The sequence below is a fragment of the Excalfactoria chinensis genome, chromosome 23 (genome assembly GCF_039878825.1).
Source record: "Excalfactoria chinensis isolate bCotChi1 chromosome 23, bCotChi1.hap2, whole genome shotgun sequence".
NCBI classification, from domain to species: Eukaryota; Metazoa; Chordata; class Aves; order Galliformes; family Phasianidae; genus Excalfactoria; species Excalfactoria chinensis.
This window is the reverse complement of record NC_092847.1, coordinates 107,115-132,361: the sequence shown is the minus strand read 5'-3', so window position 1 is coordinate 132,361 and position 25,247 is coordinate 107,115. Positions and strand designations below refer to the sequence as shown.

The following is a 25,247-nucleotide window of genomic DNA, read 5'->3' as shown; positions in this document are numbered from 1 at the left end:
AGGAGAGAGGAGAGAGAGATGGTGAAATGGGAGAGTTGCTTTTGGGAAGGATTTGGTCTTCTTGGGAGATGAAGAAGGTTTTGTTATGCAGTAGTGTGGAATGGCTTGGAGACAGCACAGGCTGAGCTCAGAGGGAGCAGGCACGCTTTAAGTGCCAGAGCCTGACTACAGGAATATAGGTGGGTGATGGAGGGGTGATACGCTGATACCTGGACAGGGACACCGTGCCTTTTCCTCTCCCCACCAGAGGGCAGCTCCCTCCAAGTGGGAGGGGGAAGCTGTCTGTCTCATTGGTCCCCAGCCTGGCCAGAGCTCAGCTTGAGAGCCTCACATCTCAGGTGAGCCAGGATCTCAGATGTGGTTTCTACATGAGGTGCTGCAGGAAGGGTTGTGGGGGCCTGAGAGTTTAGCCATGCTCAAGGGAGTGCAGCTATGTTCAGAGGGAGGGCTTTCCTTGGCTGCTCACCGGGAGTAGGCGTGCACTGGATAGAGGGGTGCAGCTTCGAGTCCTCAAGGTCCAGCTGGATCTCATCTGCCTCGAGGTCATCTGTGAGAAAGCAACAGAGAAGCAGTGCTTGAAGAAGAATAAACAGGGCTAATAGGGCCAGCAGGGCCAGAAGCTTTTCCCACCTCCTGCCCCCCACTTAGAGCTTCCCAGCATGAGCTGATGGGAGGCAATCCAACCACTTATGGCTCTGTGATCTTCAACGACCCTTCCAACCCAGCCATCCCATGGGTCTGTGATTCTATGATATCCCAAGCAGCAAAAGTTTTGGAGTTATTGTCTCTTAATGAGGTCACTTTCTTGTAGGGAAGGAATGTTTGGGGACTTTTCTTCCTGTTACAAGATCCATCTAGCACAGCTAAATCCCACTGCTGATCATCAGAAAGGAAGAGCTGAAACATAAATAAATGAAATAAAGCAACAATATCTCAACAGCTTCGTCGTCAAAAATAGCTCATGTGTTACTGAATGGAAAGGAGGAAGGATGTTCGTGTTCACTCCACATTTGCAGTGCTGTGGTTTGGTATTTCAGGCAAACCCACTGCTTTAACATCCGAAAATGTGAGCCTTTATGAGCTGCTAAGAGACTCATCTGGCACAGCCTGCGAGCACTCGTGTTCCTCTCCAGTCTCAAGTGGAATCCACGGGACTGAGGCAGGCTGGGTGCCTGTGGGAAGGGTTGGGTTGGTGTTTCAGCAGAGTATCTTCAGGTCATCAAAGAGCCCCAGCACTGGGCAGCAGTGGAAGCAGGATGGGGGCGGGGGAGATGGCAGCAGCAAGGGATGCAGACCCAGACAGTGCAGATGTCCTCTGTGTTTATGTGAGCAGATAAACAAATGCAGCCTCCGAGCTGTGTGCTGAAACATGATTTCCACTCTCCCTACAGAAGAGGGAAAGGAGCTCATGCTTTTCTTTGTATCATTCTGAGGTTCCCTTGAAATGGGATCACACAGGGCTGTAATGAGTCTGTGAGTGCCAGCAGTTGCTTTGAAATCCCCTCTGATATCCATGTGCAACTGGATCCATGGGGGGTTAATTCAGAAGTACATTGTGAAGAAAAAATCGACTCCAGAACTCCAGAAAGTGCTGTTCAGCTTCACCTGTGTGCCCTGCAAGGGTTTGTATTCCCCACGCACCTCCTTTTTTTCCCATCTCCCTGACCTGGGGTGCCCACACAATCCACGCTCCACTCCTCTGAGCTCACTGTCTCCATCTCAGGGTCTGCTCTCTGTGTGTCACAGTGATAACAGCAGACATCCTTCCAGAGCTGCCCAAATCCCAGTGTCCAAGCCTGAGTTCCACCTTGCTGCCAGCAGAGTGAAATGAGCACACCTGTGCCTCTGAGGAGCACTGGATCTTTCTCTTAGAATGTCAATGAAGGTTTAGAAGTGCTCAATCCACTCTTCTTCCCACACACTGACATCTCAAAGCCCATTCACAGCAGCTGCCAACAGAGCTGGAGGAGGATCCCTCTGCCTGCTCTGAGGCAGCTGGCAGCATCCTGCAAACCCAGGGTGACACCCAAACTGCCAGCCTGACGGTGCTGCAGAGCATCATCCCACCCAGCCTACTTACAGTGGCTGTCTGCATGACCTGGGAAGAGCTCCAGGGCCCTCCTGTGGGGATCTTCATCCTCAGGGCTCACACCTTCTGCCTCCCACTGGTTGGATGCTCTGAAGTACCCACTACAGCTTCCATAGGCACAGCACTGGTAGGCGTAAGGTACCTCGAGGACTCTGCAGAGGGACAAAAGGGAACTTGTATGTGACTCTGGTACCCTATTGCTACGCACTTTGTGCTGAATTTTCATGCATCAGAAGCCAATCCATCATCCAATGGTTGCACTGCAGCACAACTTTGGTTCCCTGAACCCTGAAAAAGACTCCACGTGGGACAAGAGTGAGGACCCACATCACCCCACAGTGACAGGCTCCCTCAGTCCCCCCCATACAAACTGAGCCCAGCACACAGGCAGGAGTGGGGTGAGTGGAGGAATGCTCCAGAGGAGCCCTGAACTGCTCCACGCTTCCCAGCTGTGTGTGCAGGTTTATGGAGGGGGGGCTGCCCTGGGAGCGCAGTGCTTCCTTCCCACTGAAGCCTGTAAAACATGAGGTACGTTGGCAGAAGATGGAGCATCTTCAATCTGTTGTCCTGGAAAGCACGGGATAAACCAAGAAACTGGGAGGCTGACTGATAGAAACAAGTAAAGATTGCACAGAGAGCGGGAAGGGAAAGAGTGGACAGGGACTGGGACACAGACAGTACCTTAATTTGGGAAAGCTGTCCTCAGCAAAAGGCTCAGAGAGCGCCGGGTTGCCCTGCAGCTTCAGGTGGGTCAGGCTGCCCAATCCGCCCAGCGGCAGTGCTGCCAGCTGGTTGTCTGACAGATCCCTGCAGGAGGAAAGCAGAGAGCTGGAGTGCACCCAGGGAACTGTGCCGGCCGTCTCCTGCTTTCTGCCTGAAATGCAGTGCTGCAGTGGGGCTGGGTGCTGCCTGGGCTCAGGATCTGCTGGAGCTAATGGACGGCGGCTGCAGCCCATGGGGGCAATGATGGGTTAATGTGTATGCTGGAAGCTCCATGTCACTTTTGACATCAATAGGAAGCACTATGATTCGGTCTGCTCCCACTGGCACCATGCAGGCACTGCCTGCTGGGCTGCACAGGGCACTCCAGTCCCATTGAAAAACAAACATCACTGCCACTTACAGCTTAGTGAGCGAGCGTAGCGTCACGAAGGCATCGGGGTGAATGAAATGGATGTCATTCCAGCTCAGGTCTCTGCAAGGGAAGGACACAGTGCTGAGGTGGGAGCAGAGCTGGAGAGTGAGCGGAGGGAGGGACGGGACAGCCTGACCACGAGTGTGGGGTGGCCATCCCCACTGTGGAGCTTACATGGAGCGCAGGGCTGTCAGCTGCACAAAGGTGTCTGCTTTGATTTCATGGATTCTGTTGTGCTGGAGACCACTGGAAAAGCAGAAACTGGTCTGAGGAACAGCTGAAGGCAGCATGCACACCTCACAGCTGGCACAGGGCAAGTCATGTGAGTCTGGGAAGCTGCTTTTATTTCATGGGGCAAACAATGCACGAGGAAGGCACTCTTATTCCACATTTGCACATCTGCATTCCCAGCAGTGAGCTCAGTGCTCAGCCCTCCCAGCACCAGGAGCTCAGTGCTGGGCTGCTCTGCCCACCAGTGTGATCCCTTTGCTCTGAGCTCTGTACTCACAGCTCCTCCAGCCGCTGGCACCGGTGGAAGCTGGGCAGGTCTTCGATTTTGTTGTGTGACAGCTCTCTGTGCAGCATAGAATGTTAGGGAGAGAAGAAATGAAGAATGAGTGCTTCTCTTTGGAGGCGGGTGTCCAACCCTGATAGCAGTGCAATTAATGTCAGTGACAGGGAAAGAGGAACAAGGAACAAGGTGGGGTGTCCTGATAAAAGCTGGCTCACAAGGAGGGGCAGGCATTGACAACATGAAGGTTTGCAGCCTGATAACTTGCAAACAGAAACACAGCACACAGGGCCCTGCAGCCCTGAGTGTCCCAAAGGCAGTGGGCAAACTTTGGTGGCAAGATGTCCATTGAGTTGGCTCAGATGTCTGACGCTTCCTACAGGGTCAGCTGGAGCCAAAATGCTAAAATCTGCTAAGTTACAAATGGGGTTCTTTTATTTTTGTTGTTTTTCTCATTTCCAACTTTTGTGACCCAGAATTCACTCTTGTTGCTTTTCCAGAACCTACTTGTTTTCATTTCCAGCTTCCATGTGTAAAGACTGATGAGAGGCAAACCTCCTTCTTGCCCTCAGGCTGCAAACTTGTATAAATCTGGCTCATGACTCACTTCCCGAGGATGTCCCTGACTGCAGACAAGGTTGGGGACCTCGGGAACAGAGGGCTATGCAGGCACAGCACTCAGCGTGCTGCTGGTTTCATCAGGTGCCAGCTTAAAGACAAAGCATGCTCTCCCTCTCAGCATCACTCTGAGCCTTGCTGAGCTGATAGGGCATGCAAAAGTCAAGGCAGTGCCTGAGAAAGAGGTGTGCTGACAACAGGTTGTGGGTGGCTTTCCACAGCCAGACCCCTCCCTGAGCTGGACAAGAGAAAAGCCTGGATTCTGATGGTGCTTTTCTGAAGAGCAGACAGGACAGAGAAATGCACATTACTCACAGGATGCGGAGGTTGGGCAGCTGCTGGCACACAGTTCTGGGGAGGAGGCAGATGCCTGCCCGGGTCAGCGTCCTGGGGGGGAAGGAGAAGGAAGAGGTGGTGTCAGTGGGACCAGCACTAGGACTGTGCTACCTGCAAGCCCAGCTACCCAACCCAAGAAGAGGCAGGAGAGACAACGTATGTGAGATAATGAGATACCCAGAAAGAAACAAAAACTGCCTTGGAAACGGGCACTGCTGCTGGGCCTGGTAAAGGTGAATGCAAGAAACTCTGGGACACTGCTGGGTACTGAACTCAGGGGTGTCCTCAGCTGTGTTGGGGCAGCTGGCTGCACAACCTGCTGTCCCAGTTCCCTTCCACCCAGACTGGTGATCTCTCCAGAGCCACCACTGCCTCAGAATCCCTTGTACGGGGGCAGTGGGGTGCCCTGATCTCAGCAGCAAGGCACAGCCAGGACTGGGTGGGCATTCACTGTGCTCCTATTCCAGCACTGTTTGTGGACCTGTGCCCCACAGAGACCCACGGGTCTGCAGACAGAATGTCCTGCTGCTGCCTGCTCCCCTGGGCATGCAGCCCCCAGCCCCAGTGAGGCAAACACAGCAGAGGTTCCCACTGCAGCACTGCGCTGCACCGCATGGCGCTGGTCCTGGGGTGGGCAGACAGGCACTGATCCCAACAGACCACAGCCAAAGGCTCATTCCTTCACAGATGCAGAAGGAAAAGAAGAAAATAATCCAAAAAAAAAAAGAAAAAAAAAAAAGAAAACAACCCCAAAAGGTGAGAGCATGCTCAACAGTACCGAGAGAGCAACTCACGGAGAAGAAAGCCGCTTTCAGGAGCCACAGGGATGAAACGAAGCAGAGAGGTTTGTGCCCAGGAGGGGCAGAGCTGCACAGCACTGTGAGAGTTGTCCTGGACCGCCTTGAAGAGGGCAGAGCACAAATAGCGGGGTAAAAGGGAGAGATTTGCCACTCACAAAACTTCTAGGCTGGTGGTGCCTTTTAGGTCTGGGAATTCTCTGATGTCTGTTGCACCGTTGAGAGACCTGCAGGGAAAAAGAGGTGAAAATGACGGGGTCAGGAGCAGCTGCTTGAGGACCCATATTGCCCCTCACCCCCAAATGTGGTGATGGGAGTCCCAGACCCGGAGGTGCTGCTCCCATTTGTGTGCCACTGCTGCTGGGTGGTGGGCAGATGTCTCCCATGGCACTGATGCACTGCGCTGGGGATGAGTGTTGCTCTGCAGAGAGGTTTGGCAAGTTTGGACCTCCTCCAACCACTGACATTCTCGACACAATTTCTACCCAAATTGTGTTATTAAATAATAATAATAATAATAAAAGCAATTTCCACTGGGAAATGTGAGAAGGGCATCCAACCCACCCCTCCCAAGCCTGGGCATTTGCAGGAGGAGGCACAGGCATTCAGAGGAAGGATGTTATCAGCCTGTGTGTGTCCTGCAGTGACAGGCTGGCTGTGGCTCATGAGGAGTGATTCTGAGATCACCTCTGCCCCAATCTCCTGCTGTGCTTCAGCAGAGCTGCTGACAGTGGATGTAGAGCTGCTGCTGTGGTGCCCAGCATGCGGTGGTGGCCCTGAGCAGGCTTAGCGCCATGCAAAGGAAGCACTGTCACCTCTGGCTTCCCAGCCAAGATATTTGGGTGGGCCAGAAGAGTGGACTACAACCTCCTGTTGGCATGAGACCACTGTGAAACAGGACATGGAGAAGGTCATGGAGGTGTCCTGCTTGTGAGGCTCAGGCCTTGGCTGTGTTACCTATCCGAGGACCTGTCTGGGGAACTTACAGAGTGTGTAGCTTTGGCAAGTACTGGAAGGCAGACTGTCCAACAAACTGGATGGGGTTGTCATAAAAATGTCTGCAAAGGAAATGGGCAACTGGTTAGATCCTGATGTGTATGCAGGAGAAGGTGCAGTTACAGGTAAGAGCCCCGCGGCAGTAATCTGCAAGCTGCTCCGTGAGGAACCCCTGCTTCCCAGGCTCTGCCAGAAGCCTCTTTGGGCTGAACATTGGTTAAACTCAGGTCTCCAGTCCTGCTGCTCTGGAAGGATCCTTTAGGATTCTGCTGAACCAGGCAGGCTGTGAAGAGGCAAAGCCCTCCATTGATCCTTCTCTGGTGCAACACCTTGCATGTGACCATACCTCTGATCTTACATACCGCCAGTACCAGCATCTGTCACACTCTGTGGAGGGAGTGGGGACATGAGTGTGCCAAATGTGTCCCATCCCCACATCACTCCATGGGGAAGATGGAAGGGGGTTGGGGGGACTTTATTTTGACTGGGGCAGGGACTGTTTTCACCCAGCTGACCACTGCACTGCTGGTACTTCTAAACATGAGGCAGATGTCACCCAGGGCTTAGGAAATCCCCTTCCACACAGCATGGCCTTGCACTTCCCATTCCTTCATCGCTGTCAGCCTTGCTGGCTGCAGCAGAGTTCAACTGAGGATAAAGGAGAGCCCATGGCAGAGAAGCAGAGGCGTAGCTGAGCAGGAGTTAATTTCAGCTTCTATTAACCTCCATACAACAAACGTCAAATTGCGGTCATGCTGACAACTGTCAGAAATCCCAACCTAAGGTGTAAGGAAATGCCTCTTCCCGGGGGATGTAAAGATTTAGGAAACACCATTTAATTTTCTTACATTGTTTGGAGAAGGGGATTCCCAACAAATGCATTCTCTGGGATAGCTTTGATGTTGTTGTTATGAAAACCGCTGTTGGGAGAAAGAAACATCTTGACATTAATGCATTAGAAGGGCTTGGAGACACCTACTTTCCTCAACACTTCTGGAGGCAGAGGGCCTTTAGAAGATGCACATAAAATAGGGGATGAAGGCTCAGCCCTGCCTGCAGCATCACCAGCGTGTGGGCAAAGTCTCTTCTAGGGACAGAGGAGCCCTATATGTTGCCCTTGGCCCTGTCTTGGGTCTTCTACCTTTGTGGGTGTTAATTCGGGTGATTTCAAGGGGATAAAGTGCTGCTCTGTGTGTAGTGGGGAGTCAGCTTGAGCTGAGTGCCCTCCACAGTGAGAGCACGGGCAGTGTTTTGTAGGTCACTCTCCAACAGAGAACGCTTCTAAAAAGGAATAAGTAGGAAATCTCACAGCTCCTGCAGTCGGCCCAGTGTCCGAATGGCCCCCGGGAATTCCAGCAGCTCGTTGTAATTGAGATCCCTGAAAGACAGAGAGGAGAACAGTCATCAGGAGAACATCATATTGTAATTGTGTAATTGTAGAGGGGAGCAGAGACCCGCAGAGCAGGGGACAGCTTCCTTGGTGCTTCTCTTAGGGGTGCTGGAGCTCCCAGCTGCTGGGACATGGTAGGGACCGCTATGAGGAGTGTGCTCTGAGAAGGACCAGGTCTTCTTCTGACAGCTGAGATGAATTTCACATTGAAACTGTGCGCCAAAAGTGGAAGTGATGTGGAAGAGGTGTTGACAGCTCCGGAGGTTCAGTTTAATTTGCAGTATAACAATTAAAATAGAATATGTTTAATACAGGTGGTCATAATGACAAGTGCAGTTTATTACCCTAACTTGGCAACCAGGATCCCTAAGGGCAGCTCCAGCCAACACGGACCCCTCTGGCTCCTGCAGGACAGCCCAGACCCCGAGGGCTGAAAACTCTGACTGCTTCCTGCCTGCATGAAACTCACCTAGTTTTAAGTGGGAGATACTCTGGAACAGTAGGGTAATTACAGGCTCCTGGATATTACTGTATAATTACACTTAATGGACCTCAAAGTAATTACCGTGTAACCTGAATTGTGGTTTACAGAACAGAAATAACCATCCACTCACACAGCAATGCGTTGCTGCCCGATTTCCTCGTAATCCTCATCCCCTGGGCCCAGGCACAGCGATTCCATTATGATCTCCTTGCAGCCCCCCTCAACCCTCCATGGTCTCCTTTGCCCACATCCCTGCATGGAGGTCACTCTGTGTCACTGCTTTGGCTTTGCCCGCTGGGTGCTCCCATGGTAAATCTCCGGCGATACCCGACGTGCCTGCGAGCAGCCGCCAGGTGGGAAGTATTGCCCAACAGAGACAGAACTGACATCACCTCTGATTCACAAACAGAGATGTTGGATCTGTACCCAATGCTATTGACTGGGGTAATTCAGCACGCTGTAAGATTTGCGCCCGTCTTTCTCTAGAAATGCACTTCCTTTCCAGGCCGGGTCTCTTCCAGGCAGGCTGCTCTTTCATCAGCAGATGAACGTTCTGTTTGTACCTCGATGTGTGTGCAAGTACGCACAGGACCCGTTCTTCCTGAGTGAGCACACACCTCTCCCAGCCTGGCAGCATCTCCGTGCCTCCCCCGCTGCACTCAGCGCACACAAAGAGGGCTGTGTTCGGCAGATCCCTCTGGGGAAGAAAAGCCACCGCCGGCTCCTGGCATGTGCTGGGCTTGTTGGGAAGTGGAAGTGCACCCAGGTGTAGTCACGCTGCTGCAGCCTGGCCGCCAGCAATGCCGCTGTGCCCAGGAGGAGAGGCGATGTGCCCACGCTCGCTCTTGCCGGTGCTTCCTGGTTTTCAATGTGGTGAGTTCCCTGCCTGGAAATAAACCTATCTGTCCTCATTACCGTCTTCCTGAGCGCTGTCCCTGCTCTTGGTGCAGCCTTGCCTCCAGCACTGCCCTGTGCCAGGTGTGGGGAGCCCATCTGGTTGAGTGCTGGGTGAGGAGCACTGTGGTGCTCCCTGGCCCTCAACCCTTCCCAGCAGTGGGGCAGCTCGTCCCAGGCCTCAAACCCAGGGCAGCACTTGAGGGCAGCTTCCCTGTCTCTTCCTTTTCCTTCCCAGAGCTCGATGCCAGCCCTCGTTCAAGCAGTGGCCCAGAAATGGTCCCCAGCCATCACGCTGGACAGCAGTGGTGGCAGTGAGGAGCTCTACAGGAGCAGACATTTCTGCTCATGTAGGAAAGTTCGGTCCTCGGGTCCTTCTGAGCCTCTTTCCAGGGGGTGGATGGATACTTCCAAGTGTCCATTCCCTCTCCCTGGCTTATCTGAGCTTTTTTGGCAATGTTCTGCTGGTCGCAACACTTCAATGGTCACAACCCCACCCTCAGGTCCTTTCTGCAGCATCCAGCTTAGAGATGATGTGGGGATGGCTGCAGATGGCCCAACCTGCCGCCAGGTGACACTGTCCCCACTAACTGCAGTGGCCCATGGGCAGAGGGGGCCGTGGGGCAGCGCAGGGGTGTGGAGGGCTCTCAGAGCTGCCCTGGGACTTCACACTGCATATGGGATCTCAGGGCTGTAGTATGGTGTGTCTGGGACAGTGGACCCAACTCCAGCATTGCCGGATTGGAGAACACCAACACCCCACAGCCCAAAAGCAATAGCTTCGCCCCAAAGCAATAGGAGAACTTCATAAAACCTCATGTGGGAAGAGAATCAGGAGTACTAAAATGGCACGAGGAAGGGAGTTCTGCCCACCATCAAAAGCCTTTGGAATCAAAGTCACGCAGCCCACAGGTTCTACAGAAACCAGACGTGAAAGATCTGCTATTCACCGCTCTGTTCTGCTTTGCAACACAAACCCCTTGGAGGGCATCTGCTCAGCCCGAGCACAGCAGAGCAGCCGAGTTCACACTGCTGTTATTTCTAGTGAGCCTGCAGCTTTGTACGTGGAAGACCTTAACCAGGAAGATCTTAACCAGCCCCATCTATGTAGAAATGAAAGCAAATCAACATCAAAGGCGCAACTATTTTGGGCTGTAAGTGCTGGGCTGATTTGGAGCCGACAGCACTATTAATACCTCAAATTGGGCCAGAAAGAGAAGGAGGGGAGAGAGACTCAGGTCAATTTTCTGCCTGTTAGGGGCTGTTAGTGGTTCCACGCAGGAAGCCAGAAAAGAAAAAAAGAAAGAAAAGCAATTATGCAGCACTATAAATTCTTGCATAAGCCACAAAACACCACAAATTTGCAGCTAATAAACCTGAAGATGCACACAATTAAGAGCGGGAGTCAGTACATTGCTGACTGTTTGTGTCCCAACGCTGCCTCCAGCCCGCGGTGCTGCGTCCCCTCCTGCCCTGCACTGCCAGCTCTCCAGTAATCACCACTGCTGTAATGGGAGAGATTTAATTGGGACTCGGAAAGGCTGCGGTGAGCGCCCAGCCGACCCGCTGCGTTCTGCCATGGTGCTGTGCTGGACTGCTCACCGAGCCCACAGCGCTGCCAGGAGCAGCCATTGGTGCCACGCTTCTCTCCTGTCACATCAGCACAAACCCTAAATGGAGACTTCTGAGAGGTGTGTGCCCAGGAGCGCACAGGGCAGAGAGCTGCCCTATGGTGGGATTCACCCATCGGGCAACACTGGAGGGAGCAAACGTGGTCCAGAAATGCCCGTTTAGAAGCACCTCGGATGCGATGGCAAAGCTTGTGGGTGCCCCGAAGGAGCAGAGCTGTGGGTGATGTTGGTATCTGTGTGCTGACAGCCCAGCCTGGAAGCACCGGACCTCTCACACAGTGCTGCACATCCCGTGGGGCTCACAGAGCTCCGCATGCAGAGGAGGACCCGTCTGTATGTCCCGCATTGCATGTCAGCAGCTGCCGGTCCTGGAGCTCTGTTCTCCATTTAAAAACGTAGCAGTGCCCAGAATGTGTCTCTTCCAAGCAGCGTTGCTGTCTGCTCTCTAACCGAGGAAGGTACTGAATTAAATGTGTTTTCAATTCCGTGTGATTTATTTAACAAGGTCGAAACAAGGCTTTGAGAGCCGGATCTCCTGGGGGGTCCCGGGAGCGCAGGCGCTGCTATGCACGAACCATTAAAGAAAGACAAAGGGAGCGGAGCGCAGAGCGGAGCCCGGGGGGGACACAAACGATGACCGCGGGGCTGATGGGTCGGGAAGGAGAGGGCGGAGAGCGGCCGCGCTTTGCCCCGCACGGGGAGCAGCGGGGTGCGGAGAGCCGCCGGGTACAGCGGATAGGAAAGGAAGGATATGGGGACCTCCCCAGCCCCCCGTGGGACACAGACCTGCACCCCTCGCAGCAATTTAGCGTTGGAAGAGAGGGACGGGACGGGGAGCAGAGCTTCTGAGTATTAGAAGTTTCTGCCCTGCAGTGATGCACTGGCACAGGCTGCACAGCGAGGGGGTGGGTCACTGTCCTGCAGGGGTCCAGAACAGAAGGGGATGAGCCTTCCAGCACAGCATAACCCGGGGAAATGCGGTGACCTGGGCTGGCTCCGCCCTCCGCCCTTTCTTTTCTCCTTCCATAGAAAACGCGGCTCTTGGAGGAGGCTCCAGCTCTGCTCTCCGTTTACAGCCTCTGCTAATTACCCGGATAATGGGGCAGCGTGCTGTGAAAGCTGTGGTCAGAGCTTTTCCTGTGAGGCAAGGTTAGGCAGCACGACTGCCCACAGCAGCCAGTTTGGGATCCAGCCCTCCCGGGAGATGGTTTTAATTTATTAGCATTATTAAATATATATATATCAAGAGGCCTTTAAATGAATGAAGATTTACTCCTTCCAAGTGGTTCATGTGACAAAGGGGGGAGCTGGCAGGGATGGGGAAACACTGAGCAGTGGGGTCAGCTCGGGTGGGGGCTGTGGGACCACTCAGAACCACATCCACCATCACATCCCCACCTGGATGGGGCAGTCTGAGGAGCCAGGGCTTTGTCTGCTGCTGCACCGGAGCAGGGAGGAGCCCTGAGTGCTGCTGTCAGTTCAGTGCTGTGTGTGCACAACCCTGGGCAGCACCTCTGGGAAAGCCACTGCCCATCCGACTTTCTTATCTTTGCAGTTCTCCCTTGCCACCTTTGCTTCCAAGCTGAGCCCTGAGCAGGCACTGGTGGGCAGCAGTGGGGGCACACAGTGATGGGGGACCCTGCATGCTGCCCCAGCTGCCCGCTCCCAGCCCCAACAGCTCTCCTTGTCCCTCTGCCTGGCAGCCGTGCTCAGGGCTGCAGCGCTGCCTCTCCATGCCTGGGCAAAGCAGTGCTGATGGGAGGAAAACCACTTTCTCCTTTTCAAAGCTCTCAGCCCGCAGGTGTTCTCAGGGAATTGCTCTTGTTTTGGAGAAAGACTCAGGAAGATCAGTGCAGGAACCCTTCCATCCCCTCCAGTCGCCCTTTGTGCTGGGTTGCTTTGCTTCAGGGGTGCTGGCGAGGCTGCAACCAGCAGGCAGGGAAATGCAGCGTGCTGCTGCTGGGAGCTGCGGGCAGCTCTGAAACACAGAAATCCACCTTGGGATTCCTCCCAGGGGATTGCTCTGAAGTCACCGAGTTATTCAGACACATCTCAGTTTGCTGCCCCTTTCAGCCCCTTCCATCCCAGGGCTGGGCCATCCTTTGTGCACCCACCTTCCCTTCCAGGTCCACTCTATGGAACATTGATGCCATGGGGAAATGGAGGGCCAGCCCATTGCGTCCGGCATTACCTATCTGATGAGCCCCATGTCAGATGCTGCAAGGTATGGAGAACCCAGGGTCATTCACCCTTCCCCTGAGCCCTTTCTTTCCTTCTCCATTTCACTGCAGGATTGCACTGGATGACCTTGCAGGTCTTCTCCAGCCTTGGAGGGTCTATGATTCTATGACAGTGTCATCTGCAGAAGGTGAAAAGAGGCTGTGGTCACCCAGTTCAGGTGGCTGGCAGCTGGCAGCCTGGCTCATCCATGATGGGTTTTTCCCCCACAGCCCAGTCGGGTGCTGCTTCTCCAAAAGCTTTGCCAGAATTTGCCAAAATAGACATTTTCCTGTCTGGCTGAATATGAAGAGAAAAGTTTCCCTTCGGTTTCTGCATCTAAAGCTTTGCGAGCTTTCCTGCACTCCCCCCAAAACGATTCTTTCTTCTCAAGTTCTACAGCTCTTCAACCATTGTGCCTGGATTATAATCAGCACTTGGCCACAAGCACTCATTTTAGGAAGCCCGGAGATGTTTCTGTCTTCACCAGTTCTTCCCTCCTGCAGCCTTCCAGGAGGTAACACCCACGGGGTAACTGAGAGCACAGCTCTGCCGGCACCAGCCAAGAAAATGTGCTAAGTGCTGTCAACAGAATGTAATCATAACCTGAATTAAAGGGTACGTGCAGGAGGCCGTAGCAGTCCCCACACGCAAGGGAGCTGCGGCGCTGGAAGCTCTGCTGGTGCAGCCAAATTGCTCTTTGCCACCACACATGGACAGTTCTGCTGTGGGGTGAATGGGTGCTGAATCCATGGAGAGTCAAAAGGTCCCTCAGAGAGCTCTGACTCTATGTGAGGCTGGGAATCAGAGCTCAGGGCTAAGAGCCTTCTCTGTCTTTTCCTAAGGTGCTCCATCAGCACAGTCAGACCAGGAGGAGCTCCAGGAGAGCTCACCCATAGCACTGTCTTGCAGCCCCAAGAGGCTCGGGGAGGATGTGGGGTACTCACAAACTCAGGTTTGGGCCATGAGAGCCTGAACAGAGCAATCCTCGAGCAGAGCCCTGTTCCCAAAGGGCAAAACCCCTGAGTCTCTCTGCTCAGAAGGGACAGGAGCTGCAGGGTAAGGGCAGTGGGGTGGCTCCAGCCCCGTGGCTGCAGGGTAAAGCTGTCCTGGTGCAGACTGCTCCATTGCTGCGTGTTTCCTGGGCTGTGGCTCTGGGTGCTGCCAGGTGACACAAGAGCATCTCAGAGAGAGATGCTGCACAGATCCCCACGAACACAACCAGCCCTGTGCTCAATCCAGCCCCTCATTTGGGGAGCATCTGCTGTTCCAGAGGCTTTGGTACTGTGAGTGAGTGGTGAGGAGCTGGGAACACACTGAGAGAGCACTGCACAGAGGGCAGGTTTGTTTGCTGAGCTCAGAGCCCCCCACTCTCCTGCAGACCCCTCTGCAGTGGCAGCACGGCTCACACAGGAGCAGGCAGAAATCCAGGTCTGTCCTGCCCCATCCTTGGCAAAGAGGGAACATGCAGTGGGAGCTGACATGGAGACATCGGCCCATCCCTGGGGGCAGTGCTGGAGGCAGCCCAGGCCTTACCAGGACGTGGGGGAGCTCAGAGGGGCCCATAGACACACACTGCTCCCCAGCACTGGGCAGGGGCAGAGCACACCAGGGAGGAACACACACAGAGGGGAGGGGGAAAGGTGACTCACAGCGTCTCCAGGTTGTGCAGCCCATCAAAGCCGTTGGCCCCCAGGCGCTGGATGCGGTTGTTGTGAAGGTGCCTGCAGACAGAAGAGAGCTGTTCACTGGAGATGTGAGACGACCTTTTCCTGCCAACCTGAGCTGTGTGGCCCAGGGACAGCCTGCAAACTGAGCGTGGACTGCGTGGGGATGGTGAGGGGTGCTGTAAGGCGCCCTCTCCCATCTCGTGGGGCACATGCCAGGTGCAGCAGTGCTCATGGAGCAGCTCCTGTTCTCCCAGGAAGTCCAGGCATTTCCTAAGACCTTAAATTTGGGTGAAAATGGTTATTGTGAACCTTAAAGGAACACTTTATATTGGAGCCTGCAGAGCTAACATGCATTGGACCCAACCCTATCAAAGCTGTGTGACTTCATAGGCACTGGGTGCTACCGAAGGGCAGAGCTGTACTCAGCCTCCTCAGAGCCTTAATAGCAGCAAGAAGGCTTTGAGTTCCAAATCATCCTGTTAGTCACAGTTTATTATTGTTCCTTTAAAAACAAAAAAAAAAAAAAAGAAAAGAAAATCCTTCCAGTCCTGGATTAGCTCCACTTTGATTGCAAAGAAAGTTTTAGAATCATAGAATGGCTCAGATTGGAAAAAACTTTAAAGATCATCAAGAAGAATTTAAAGATCATCAAACATGAGACGTCCCTGCTGCCCGGCCTGCACTTCAGCCAGCCCAGCTCAAGCACATTGGGGAAGCCTGTGCCCACATGGAGAAGTGTCCACCACAGTGGTGGGTAAGGTCTTAGTGGTGGTAAGGTCTCCCATGTCAGGACACTCCTGCTGATCTCCATCAGGGTTGGCTTCCCCACCAGTTCAGGTCCTCCTTTAACACAGAGCCCCGTGTTGTTCATCTGCTGCTGCCTTGGGGTCCCCTTCCCACACCCAGCGCTGCACCAGCCTTCGTCCAACCCCTCCTTCCAAGAGCCTGCGGGAGGCTGCACACTGGCAGGTGGATCAATGACTTTTTTCATTATTTGCTGCTTGATCTCAATCTGTCTCAGCTTGAAAAAGCTCTCACTCCACCTGGCTTCAAGTGGGAGCCGTTTGGCTGAGCGCACACAGCTCCCACTGCCAAATCCTTGGGGTAAAACAGGAGGGAGCTGGGAGGCTCGAGGGCAGCACAGCTCAGAGAGCAGCCCAAGATGGATGCGAGCTGTGGAGATGAGGATGTGCAAACATTTCAGAGTAAGGGGAAAGGAAGAGAGAGAAGCGTGATGAAATACATTTGCTCCTTTGGGATCCTGCAGGAGGAATTCTCTTTGTCACAAGAAAAGCAGTTCGTGTCCAAATGGTTTCCTCTCTCACACTTTATGAGTTGGCCACAGATCGTGTTGTCCTCTCTTCATTTGACACCTCCAGTGCAAGATAGTGCCAGTCGCTTGCGTCCCTTTGAACAATGGATATGGCATTTAACAAAGGGGGGTTTGGGATCTGGAGTTGCTCCCCCTCATCACAGGAATCCCTCGACCCCACAGCTCGGTGTGAGGAGATGCTGAGCACTGGGGCTGTGCTGGGGTGGCACGAAGAGTCCATTCTGTCTGGGCTGGAGCATGAGAGCAGCTCAGTATGACTGCTGTTACCCATCAGGCAAGGAGAGAGAACTGAAAAGCCAACACCTGCTGTGTTTATATTTGAATCTAATGGGCTTTGTTTGGAGGCAGAGTAATGGAAGTCATCCGAAGGGTGTTCTTTGTTGGTGAGAAAATTAAGAGCAACCGAAAAAGGGAGTTATAAGAAAAATTGTTGTCCAGGCTTAAGTCTGGAGTCATTATCCAACCACATGGCAATAATAGAAACAAGCCAGTCTGAACGCAATATAAACTGGAAAGGTAAACACTTGAAAAGACATTCTTTTCTTCCATCCTGCCCTTTTTTTTTTTTCCTCCAGTGGTAAACACATTTTAACAAGTGGAATTGCAACATCTCTAATGTTTGTCAATTTGAGCTCAGCCCACACAGCGTTATATTCTGCCCTGTAAATTACAGCTGGTATGGCAGATAGAGATGTTTGGTTCTGGGCTATAAACAACCATCTCACGATGCACAAACAAGAGAAGGCTGTGAACCTCTCCTATTGGAGATAGGGTTCACTCTGTCCTTAGTCAAGCTAGCAAGCACTGAGGTCTGTGTGTCTCCATGTGCAGAACTGCCTCACAGGACAGGGCTGGTTGTGGACAGTCACCCATGAAATGGCTTTGCTCAGGAAGGAACAAGGCAGCCATTGCTTTCTGTTGGTTGGCGTTTTGACTAGTTGGGTTTTCCAGCATCTCCACAGCTCCTCTGCTGTGCCTGGGGGACCCACGCTGTGTCTGCAGAGCCCAAATTGCCACCATCCCCGGTGCCTCATCCTGCTTAGTCCTTTGGTTAGTGAGACAAGAAGTAAAGAAAAATAGCTGATGTGCTTCAGGAAATTGTTTGCCTGCATCAACAAGAGGGCACGGAAGGGATGTTCCATCTGGGCAGTGCGGTGGTGAAAGCAGCTCCAGAAGGTTATGTGGATTTCTGGTACCCACACTGTTAAATGGATGATGATAATTTGGATTGGGCACAGAGAAGAGCAACGGGGACCCAAGGGATGGGAAAGACCAGGATGGAGAGTGAGAGAACTCAGCCTGTTCTGTTTATTACAAATAAGATCAGGTTAACGAGCGTAGCAGAATGTATAGGATCCCTCCTGGTCAGAAAAATGAGTACTGAAATGGTTCTGTGATTTAGCAGAGAAAAGAATAATAAGAACAAATGTCTGAAGTCAAAGCCAATGAAAATTCGAATGGGAAATGTGAGCTTTTTCTTTCTGCTAACACTAAGGGTGATTAACCACTGGGACAGACTACAAAGAGAAGTGGTGGATTCTCCATTTCTTTCATTCCTAACGACTTCATTTTTTCATCTTCAGAAGAAGACAAATGCAAACATTCTCCATCAGTTATTTGCATTGGGTGATTTTGAATGAGGCTGATTCTGACTTGATGTGAGTTTTGCCACTGGGTCAGCCATTGCCACGCTGAATTCCTCATTCTGTTGTGGCAAATCTGTCCTTTTCCTCCATTTGGCTATGGATAAATAGAGAAATCTAAATCATTAACGGTGCAAATTCCCACTGATTGTTCCCAGCAGTGCAGGACAAGCATTAGACTTGTCAGGCAGAGAACAAAGCTTGATCAGAAGTGACACTGTCAGCATTGGAGCACTATTCATTTCTTCCTCAAGTGCTGGAGAAGGAAACTCACTTTTCCCAAGGCAGCAAACTCAGCCCTCATGAGAAAAGGCACTTTTGCAAATTAAAAAGGTCCCAAGAATGAGGCCCAGATGTTCCAGGCAGTGCTGTTCTTGCTAATGAATTGCACATGTCTGGCCCTGCCCACCAACCATCAGCTTCCCAGGCAGAGGCTCATCCCCACTGCACAGGTGGGACAGTGCTGCAGAGGTCCATCCTGGCACTCTGATCCATCGCACTCACAACTCTGTTGGAGTTCCTCGGCTGAGGTGTAACTGATCAGCAACGAGTGAAGGCCTGAAGGTGTTCCAGGCTGAGGTTCGGATGTTCCGATGTTGGTTCTCTGGGTCACTGCAGGATCCCCATCTGATTTCTCCCGAAGGCGTTGAGGTGGGTGGAGGAGGAGCAGCACATCTCAGCCCCAGGACAGGCCGTGCCCATAACGTCCATCACACCGTGAGCAGGAGATTCCCCCACGCTCCTCCACATCTGCTCTCTGCTCTCCTCCCCCAGCTGCACAGAGAGGCGGTGCTGCCCCATCCCTGCAGCCCCACAAAGGCAGGGCAGGGCTGTGAGCACTGCTGGGGCTGTGGGTGTCCCCGTGCATGGCAGGGAGTGGGACCAGATGGCCTTTAAGGGCCCCTTCCAACTCAAGCCGTTCTGTGATCACTGTGCACATTCGGCCCCTTGCAGAGGAACACATGTGCACATCGTTTATATGCCAGTAGGGAAAATCTTGCAAACCCCACTGCCTTCCTCAGCCAGCAATTGGGAGCGTGTGCTCAGCTCAGTGGGTGAGTTGGGGTGGGGAAACATCCCTGGAAGGGGCACAGGAAGAACGCAGGGTTACTTTCCACTGCTGCTGACGGGGGTCTGCATGGCAGCATGGAGAGATTAATGGGGGCAGTTCTGCCAAACACTTGGTGAGCCCACAGAAATCCTGTGCCGTGTCCCACAGCGCCCAGCAGGACCACACATCTGCTCCCTTCCAATTGTCTGTGGTGGGACATTATTCTCTCCCTCGCGACCTCATGGTCAATGGCTTTTATTCCTTGGGCTTGCCTGTTTAATTAAGGAGCTGCTTCTCACTCAGAGTATGGGATAAACAAGAATGAGAGCAGCACGCTTTGGAGACTGAAATAACAACCCAAATGTCAGCTAACCCTCCGTGCCAGCTATTAATGCTGAGTGAAGTGGTTGCACTGTGGGTCATGGGATACCCCGGTAGAATGGGCATTGTTGTGGGTGAAAACGACTTATTTGACATTTCTCAAGTTGCTCCCAGCATTTCCCTTCAGTAAGTCTTTATGATTTGCCTAAAGTTGATGTTAATAAAGCTCTGGGCTGTGCTTTGTCCAGGCTCTCTCTGTGATAGATGTGTCAGCACACACTTTGCATTCTGAAAGTGAAATAGTTGCCACACTTTCCCCAGGCACCACATGCTGAGGTTTCTTCACACCCCGATATCAACGAGCACATCACCCAACTGACAGCATTTCGTGTAGATACAAAAGCTCCCAATTCATTGGCAATCGCACCCGAGCTTATTAATCAACACAACAAAATTAATGACTAGCTCATTTGCACATGTAAACTTCCTTAAAGCAGTAGATAGCTCCCAGGGCTCTGCTGATGGACGGGATGCACCTCCCGGCACAACAGCACCGGTTTTTGTCTGCTGTGTTCCATGGAGGTGATGCACCCACCCAGACCCAGTGCTCCCAAATGCTGCTGCTCACTCGCTGCCATGCAAGCAGCCAGCAGTGTGCACTGCAGGACTGGGATGGATCCCAGCACGGACAGCAGGAGTGCATCACAGCCACGTGTGAGGTGTGGACAAGGTGTTGAGCTCAGCCCAATAGCTCAGAACCGGATTTGCTCGAAAAGTTTTCGTAGAAATCAGAAGAATTTTACTGTTTGATTATTATTTTTTTTCCAGCAGAAAAAGATCTGCTTTTTGTTTCCAGAGGGCAAACAATTTTTCTTTAAGGCAAATCGTGTTTTCTGGAAGGGGATGGGGAGCTCTTTGGCTGCCCCCCCACTTGGGAAAAGGTGGGGGAAAAAAAGACAGAAATGAGATATTTTGGCATTCAGAATCAAACATGGTGGGCTCCATGGCTGTTGTCAACCAACCCCAGAGCAGAAGGACTGCTGCATGGACATGGTCACAGCACCTTGTCCCAGTTAGAGGATGGGAGGGATAACAAATGGAAGAAGCTTACAGCACCACGAGGCTGCTGAGGTTCTGGAAGGCGTAATCAGGGATGTGCCAGATCTGGTTGAGTGCCAACGTCATGGCCTGCAGTGCTGGGAGGCGGTTCAGCGCTCGGACCGGGATCTCCGTCAGCGCGTTGTCATCCAGCCAGAGGTGCCGGAGGGACTGCAGCCCCTCAAAGCTCTCCTCGGGCACCACGGAGATGAGGTTGGCATCCAGGCGTCTGGGTGAGAAACAAACAGGGTGGGGAGGAATGAGAGATGGATCCAGCACTGCTTGAAGTGCCCACAGCGTCATGCAAAGGGAGCCTTTGGTGGGAGGTGGGATGGATCGATGGCCAGGGAGATCGGGTGGGGGGAGCACGGGAGGGTCAGTGCAGGGTCCTGCCTGCACTACCAGACTTCTTCCTTCCTGATGGCCATGAGGTGCTGCTGGTGGATGGAAGTGAAACGGATGGACTGGTTCCTTGCATATGGATACAACAGGTGTCCATTCCAACCCCACTTAAAAAGGAGCATCATAGCTATGCTCCCCAGGGCCAGGCTTGCCATGATCCCACAGAGCACTGCCCTGCTTGGGGTGCCCTGCTCACACCCACAGCTGCAGGATGCACAGCAAAGCAAGCAAAGTGGGAAGAGCCCCATTCGAGAGGAAAATGCTTTGCCTGAAGACGCGATAGAAGCAGCACCCTGTGTGAGATCCAAGCAGCCAGCACTGCCTGCAGAGCTGGGGGTGCAGGAAACACCAGAAGCGACTCAGACTGTATGTCACAGCGCAGGAATGAATCCTGTGAGCTCCATATTGCACAAGTCCAGGCCTTTCTTTCTCCTTCATTCACCAATTGTCCTTGTTTTGGTTTTGTTTTTTGTTTTTTTTTTTTGTTTTTTTAAGTCATGGAATCCTTAAGGCAATTGAAAAGCAGAAATTTAATTTGGTTAGAATCTGTAATTTTTAAGGCTTGTTTTTGTTCCAAAACAAAGAGAGAAGCCAAAAGATATTAAGCTTATTATAGGGGGAAAAAAATGTTAAAAAAAAAAAATAGGCTTGGGAATCATCTCTCATAAAGATCTCATTTCAACAGCACTGAGGTGGATTAAATGCGTTATCTGTCGGTTTCGAAATCCAGATCTAAGAGGAAAACATTTCAGATTTGGATGGACTACCAGGAACCAATTATAGCAATGGGGAGAAAACTCCGATTTCCACCCCTGGCTGACAGAGCCCATCGTGTTCCTCCAAATCATCTGAAGGATCTCTGAGTTTAAATGCACAACGGGAAGGCTCTGCGCCTGTTATCAAAGCGTAAGGGAAGGCAGGGAGCAGCACCGCCTGGCCCAGTCCTTGGATCCATGGACATCCACAAGAAGAATGTGGGGTAGAAGCTCGTCTTTTTAGCTATTGAAAGTGATATTTTTGATAAGAACTGAACACAATTCAGAATGCACTTCCTAGAAACCCCCATCTAAAGCTCAAGCCTGCAGCAGCTCATTCTATTTCTCAGCAGAGGTTTTTCCCTCAGCTCTCTTGGTTTGGAAGGGGGAGCTATAGATGAGAAGACATCACAGCCAAAGCTCAGTGTGCTTGCTACAAGGTTTGCATTTTTGCTCAGAACACCAACATAAGAGGGTATGTTTTCAACTTGAAGAGCACATTGCGCTTTCTGCCTCAGTTTACCCCATTTCATCCAGTTCAGCCCCACTCATCTTCCCATGAAGACAAACTCAAAGAACAAAGAGAAGGAAAGGAAACCCTGCAGCAGCTCAGGGTGAGATTAAAGAGCCTATTTGAAAGTCTTCATCAAAATGTTTTGGGACAAACAAGAACTTTTTGACCAAAATTAAAACTTGTGTGGGAAATGTTAATCTTTGCTTAATTTTTCCATTCCTTCTTCAGCATAAGAATTCTGTTAGTTGTTGGCATCACCGTTTGTTTCTCAGAAATAAAATAGTGCCGCTTACTTAATCCCTATATGTTTACTGAAAATTGTTTTTAAAGCAAATACTCTCTTTCAAGTGTAATTAATTAAAGAGCAGACAATGAAAATACATCGTAACTCTTCTCAGCGGGTTTCAAAAATCAAATTAAGCTTTCAGAAATGGAGATGCTGAAAGAGAGCCAAGGGCTGATACCTTGGCATGAGGTTCATAGTGGGTCTGTGGTGGTTCAGGATGGGTTTGTGATGGTCCTAGATGGGTTCATAACAGTTTAAGAGGGTCCAAGATTGGTTTATGTTGGTCCAAGATGTTTTAAGATGGGTTTGTAATGGTCCAGGATGGGTTCATAATGGTCTCTGGTGGCCCAAGATGGGTTTATCATGGTTTCTGGTGGTGCAAGATATGCTCATGGATTCAGGGTGCCCCCAGTACTACTGAGCTCTCACATGCATGGTCCTGTTGTTCTCAGAGCAGTGCTAATGAAGTAGAATGACAGAGTTCTTTGAGGTGCTCAGAGGTATGGCTGCAGTCCCTGGGAGATGCTGTCTGCCTCCTTTGTCTGCTCCAGCCACATAATTGCTGCCTCAATCTGCTCCACAGTGCCCAAGTCAGGCCTCAGCCAGACTGAAAGGGAGCATCAATAAGCTGGACATCCCTTCAGATACCACAGCCTGCTGGAACCATCTCTCAGCCCTGCATGGAGCCAGAGGAGGAGAACAAAGAGCAGGGAAGGGTCCATCTAAAGGCATTCCACCTCCATCCTGATGGGCAGAGAATTTCTGATGTGCCTTCGCAGTGTCAGTGAGGGAACAGGGAGCACAGAGCGAGCCATGGCCACGTTCCTGCTACCAAAAGACCTCTGGATTGGTTAATTCCTCCCCAGGGAGTTGCTGGCTCTTTCTGGAACTGAGGTGCATTCTTTCTAATAAAAGCTGTGCATGTGGGGATTGCTAATTGCTATGGCTTTCAGACAGCTCTCCACTCTCTTCTGGAAGGAGAAAAGCTGAAGTTCTTGGCAAGGAGTTGTTAGTAATTATCCCAATTATACTAAACAAAAACCAACCCAACAGTTCTCTCCTTTCTTCAGTGTGTGACTCTGGCTCTGTAAGTGTTTGCTGTTATGATTTATACCTAAGATAATTGGGCCGATTAGCGGGTAAATGGGACGGCACAGGCTGGGGCTGGCTCCTCACCTTCCACAGAGATTTTTTTCCTCTTTATTTCACCAAATCACTCAGTTGGTTTCCTTACAGCATTAACCCATTTGTTGCTAACAGAAGACATCTCCTTGGCAAGGCTACTGGAAATGGGACTTGGTGCCATGTGTGCTCCAGGCGGTGCTGTAGGTCTGCAGAGGGGATGAGACACACCACAGTCCCCAGATGTCTGCATGGACTTCACAGGCTGAACCAGGAGCCAAAGCACTGCACAGCCATGCCCTGACTGGTGCAGGAAGGGGCCGACTTGAAGAGGGACACCGAAGAATGATGGCATATGAAAATCATCATCAGCTCAAAGCCTTCACTTTTGGCTTTAGGACTGAGTTTACTATTAGTGGCTACAGAGCAGTGATATGACTTCGGTGTGCTGCCTGGCCAAAACCAAAAACATCCTCAAAGTGCCCAGATTTTGCTCCATTTTCTATTTTAAAGCTGCTGGAGTAGGAGGAGAGGGATCTGCTTGGAAAGAAAACCCCTTGGCATTAGGTTTACAACTCTGCCTTTATGATCTTTGTTCCCTGAGCCATGCTGGAGGAACACTCAGCACCAAACACAGCTGCTGGTGCTTTTGCTGCAGTCACAGCTTGGGGAATCCAAAGGGACCTGTGAAGGTGGGAGAGGGGAGACCCTTCCCTGTGCAGGATGGCACCAGGAAACCTTTGTGTGGGTGCATATGTACCCAGCAAGGTGCTGGTTCACAAGGGCTATGAAGAGCCACTTCATTGCTTTGAGCACTGTCAGTATTGGACCAAGGCCTGGGCAAGATGTGCCTGTCTTCATTCCATGAACAGTCCAGAGACCATTCTGGGAATAAAAGCATTCCTAGAAGGAATCAAGCAGGTAGGAAACCCTTTTCTAAAGAGAAAAATCCCTCAAGTGACATATTCCTCCTACTCAGTGTGCAGAAGTCAAACCAATGCAGTCAGTGACACCACCTTGGGAGGTGTGGGTGGTAGTGGTTACCTGCAGTTACCAACACATCATAAGGTTTGTATCAATTCTAACTGGTCAAGCAATCAACTGAGCTCTTTGTTTTCTTGTGTCACAGCCCCAGCGGTTTCCAAGATCAGTCTCATTTCAGGAGCTGCTTCCAGGATCACTTCAGAGGATGTGCAAGTGCATTTCCAGGACATCTATGAGCACACACACCCTGCTGTACGCAACATGATGGGCAGAATTGAATAGCAGTGGATAACCAGAAATGCTCTGTTCCATAGCAGATGTGATGCAAATCTGTGATGGGCAGAAGCAACTTTGTCCAAATCTTCCCAGCATTTACAGGGAGAGCTGCCACCTGGGAACTAGTGAACACACAATGCCCCACTGTCAGGAAACACCCTGACTGTGGATGCTGTTCTTCCTTCCTTGCACACAGCAAAGCTGGTAATGCAGCTGCCTGGATGCCTTGCACAGACTGTGCACACACGTCTGCAGTGTAGGCTCCACAGCACCACCACAACAGGACCCTATGGCTTCAGGTGCCTATCCATCCTCCCAGCATTTCTGCAACACACTTGGCTATTATTTCCCTTGTAGCAATATAAAGAAAGGAGGGTCTGGAGAGAGCTGTGACCTCCGAAGGAGCGAGGACTCTTCCCAGACTCCTCAGGGAGTGATCTGCCTTCTGCCTACCCCAGTGTGCATCTGTCTGCTGAACAGAGCTGAGCTCACCAGAAACGTCTAATTGGTGCCTTTGGGCAATCATGTCTCTCTTCCTGTCTGAGTTTATCTTGAAAGGCTCAATTGAGTTACCTCCTATCCCATAATAGCATCTGAGTTCCTTGTAGTAATATAAGAAGGAGATGATGTCACTGCAGCTCAGCTTCTCTGATAACTCAGTAATGAGGATGGCCAACACCTCTGCTCCTCTCTC

The 25,247-nt window shown here is 51.7% G+C and overlaps 1 protein-coding gene across 1 annotated transcript in view; it reads right to left on the bottom strand.

The window, feature by feature from the left end:
- LGR6 (leucine rich repeat containing G protein-coupled receptor 6) overlaps window positions 1–25,247 on the bottom strand; it is a 70,737-nt gene that overhangs the window by 3,068 nt on the left and 42,422 nt on the right. The window contains exons 5-17 of the mRNA XM_072355915.1: window positions 20,228–20,443; window positions 14,751–14,822; window positions 7,792–7,860; window positions 7,331–7,402; window positions 6,473–6,544; window positions 5,645–5,713; window positions 4,669–4,740; window positions 3,733–3,798; window positions 3,399–3,470; window positions 3,213–3,284; window positions 2,771–2,896; window positions 2,081–2,241; window positions 467–547 (exon numbers count right to left, since the gene is read on the bottom strand). Of these exons, the coding sequence (XP_072212016.1) occupies window positions 467–547; window positions 2,081–2,241; window positions 2,771–2,896; window positions 3,213–3,284; window positions 3,399–3,470; window positions 3,733–3,798; window positions 4,669–4,740; window positions 5,645–5,713; window positions 6,473–6,544; window positions 7,331–7,402; window positions 7,792–7,860; window positions 14,751–14,822; window positions 20,228–20,443 (1,220 nt within the window). The remainder of the gene's footprint in view (window positions 1–466; window positions 548–2,080; window positions 2,242–2,770; window positions 2,897–3,212; window positions 3,285–3,398; window positions 3,471–3,732; window positions 3,799–4,668; window positions 4,741–5,644; window positions 5,714–6,472; window positions 6,545–7,330; window positions 7,403–7,791; window positions 7,861–14,750; window positions 14,823–20,227; window positions 20,444–25,247) is intronic.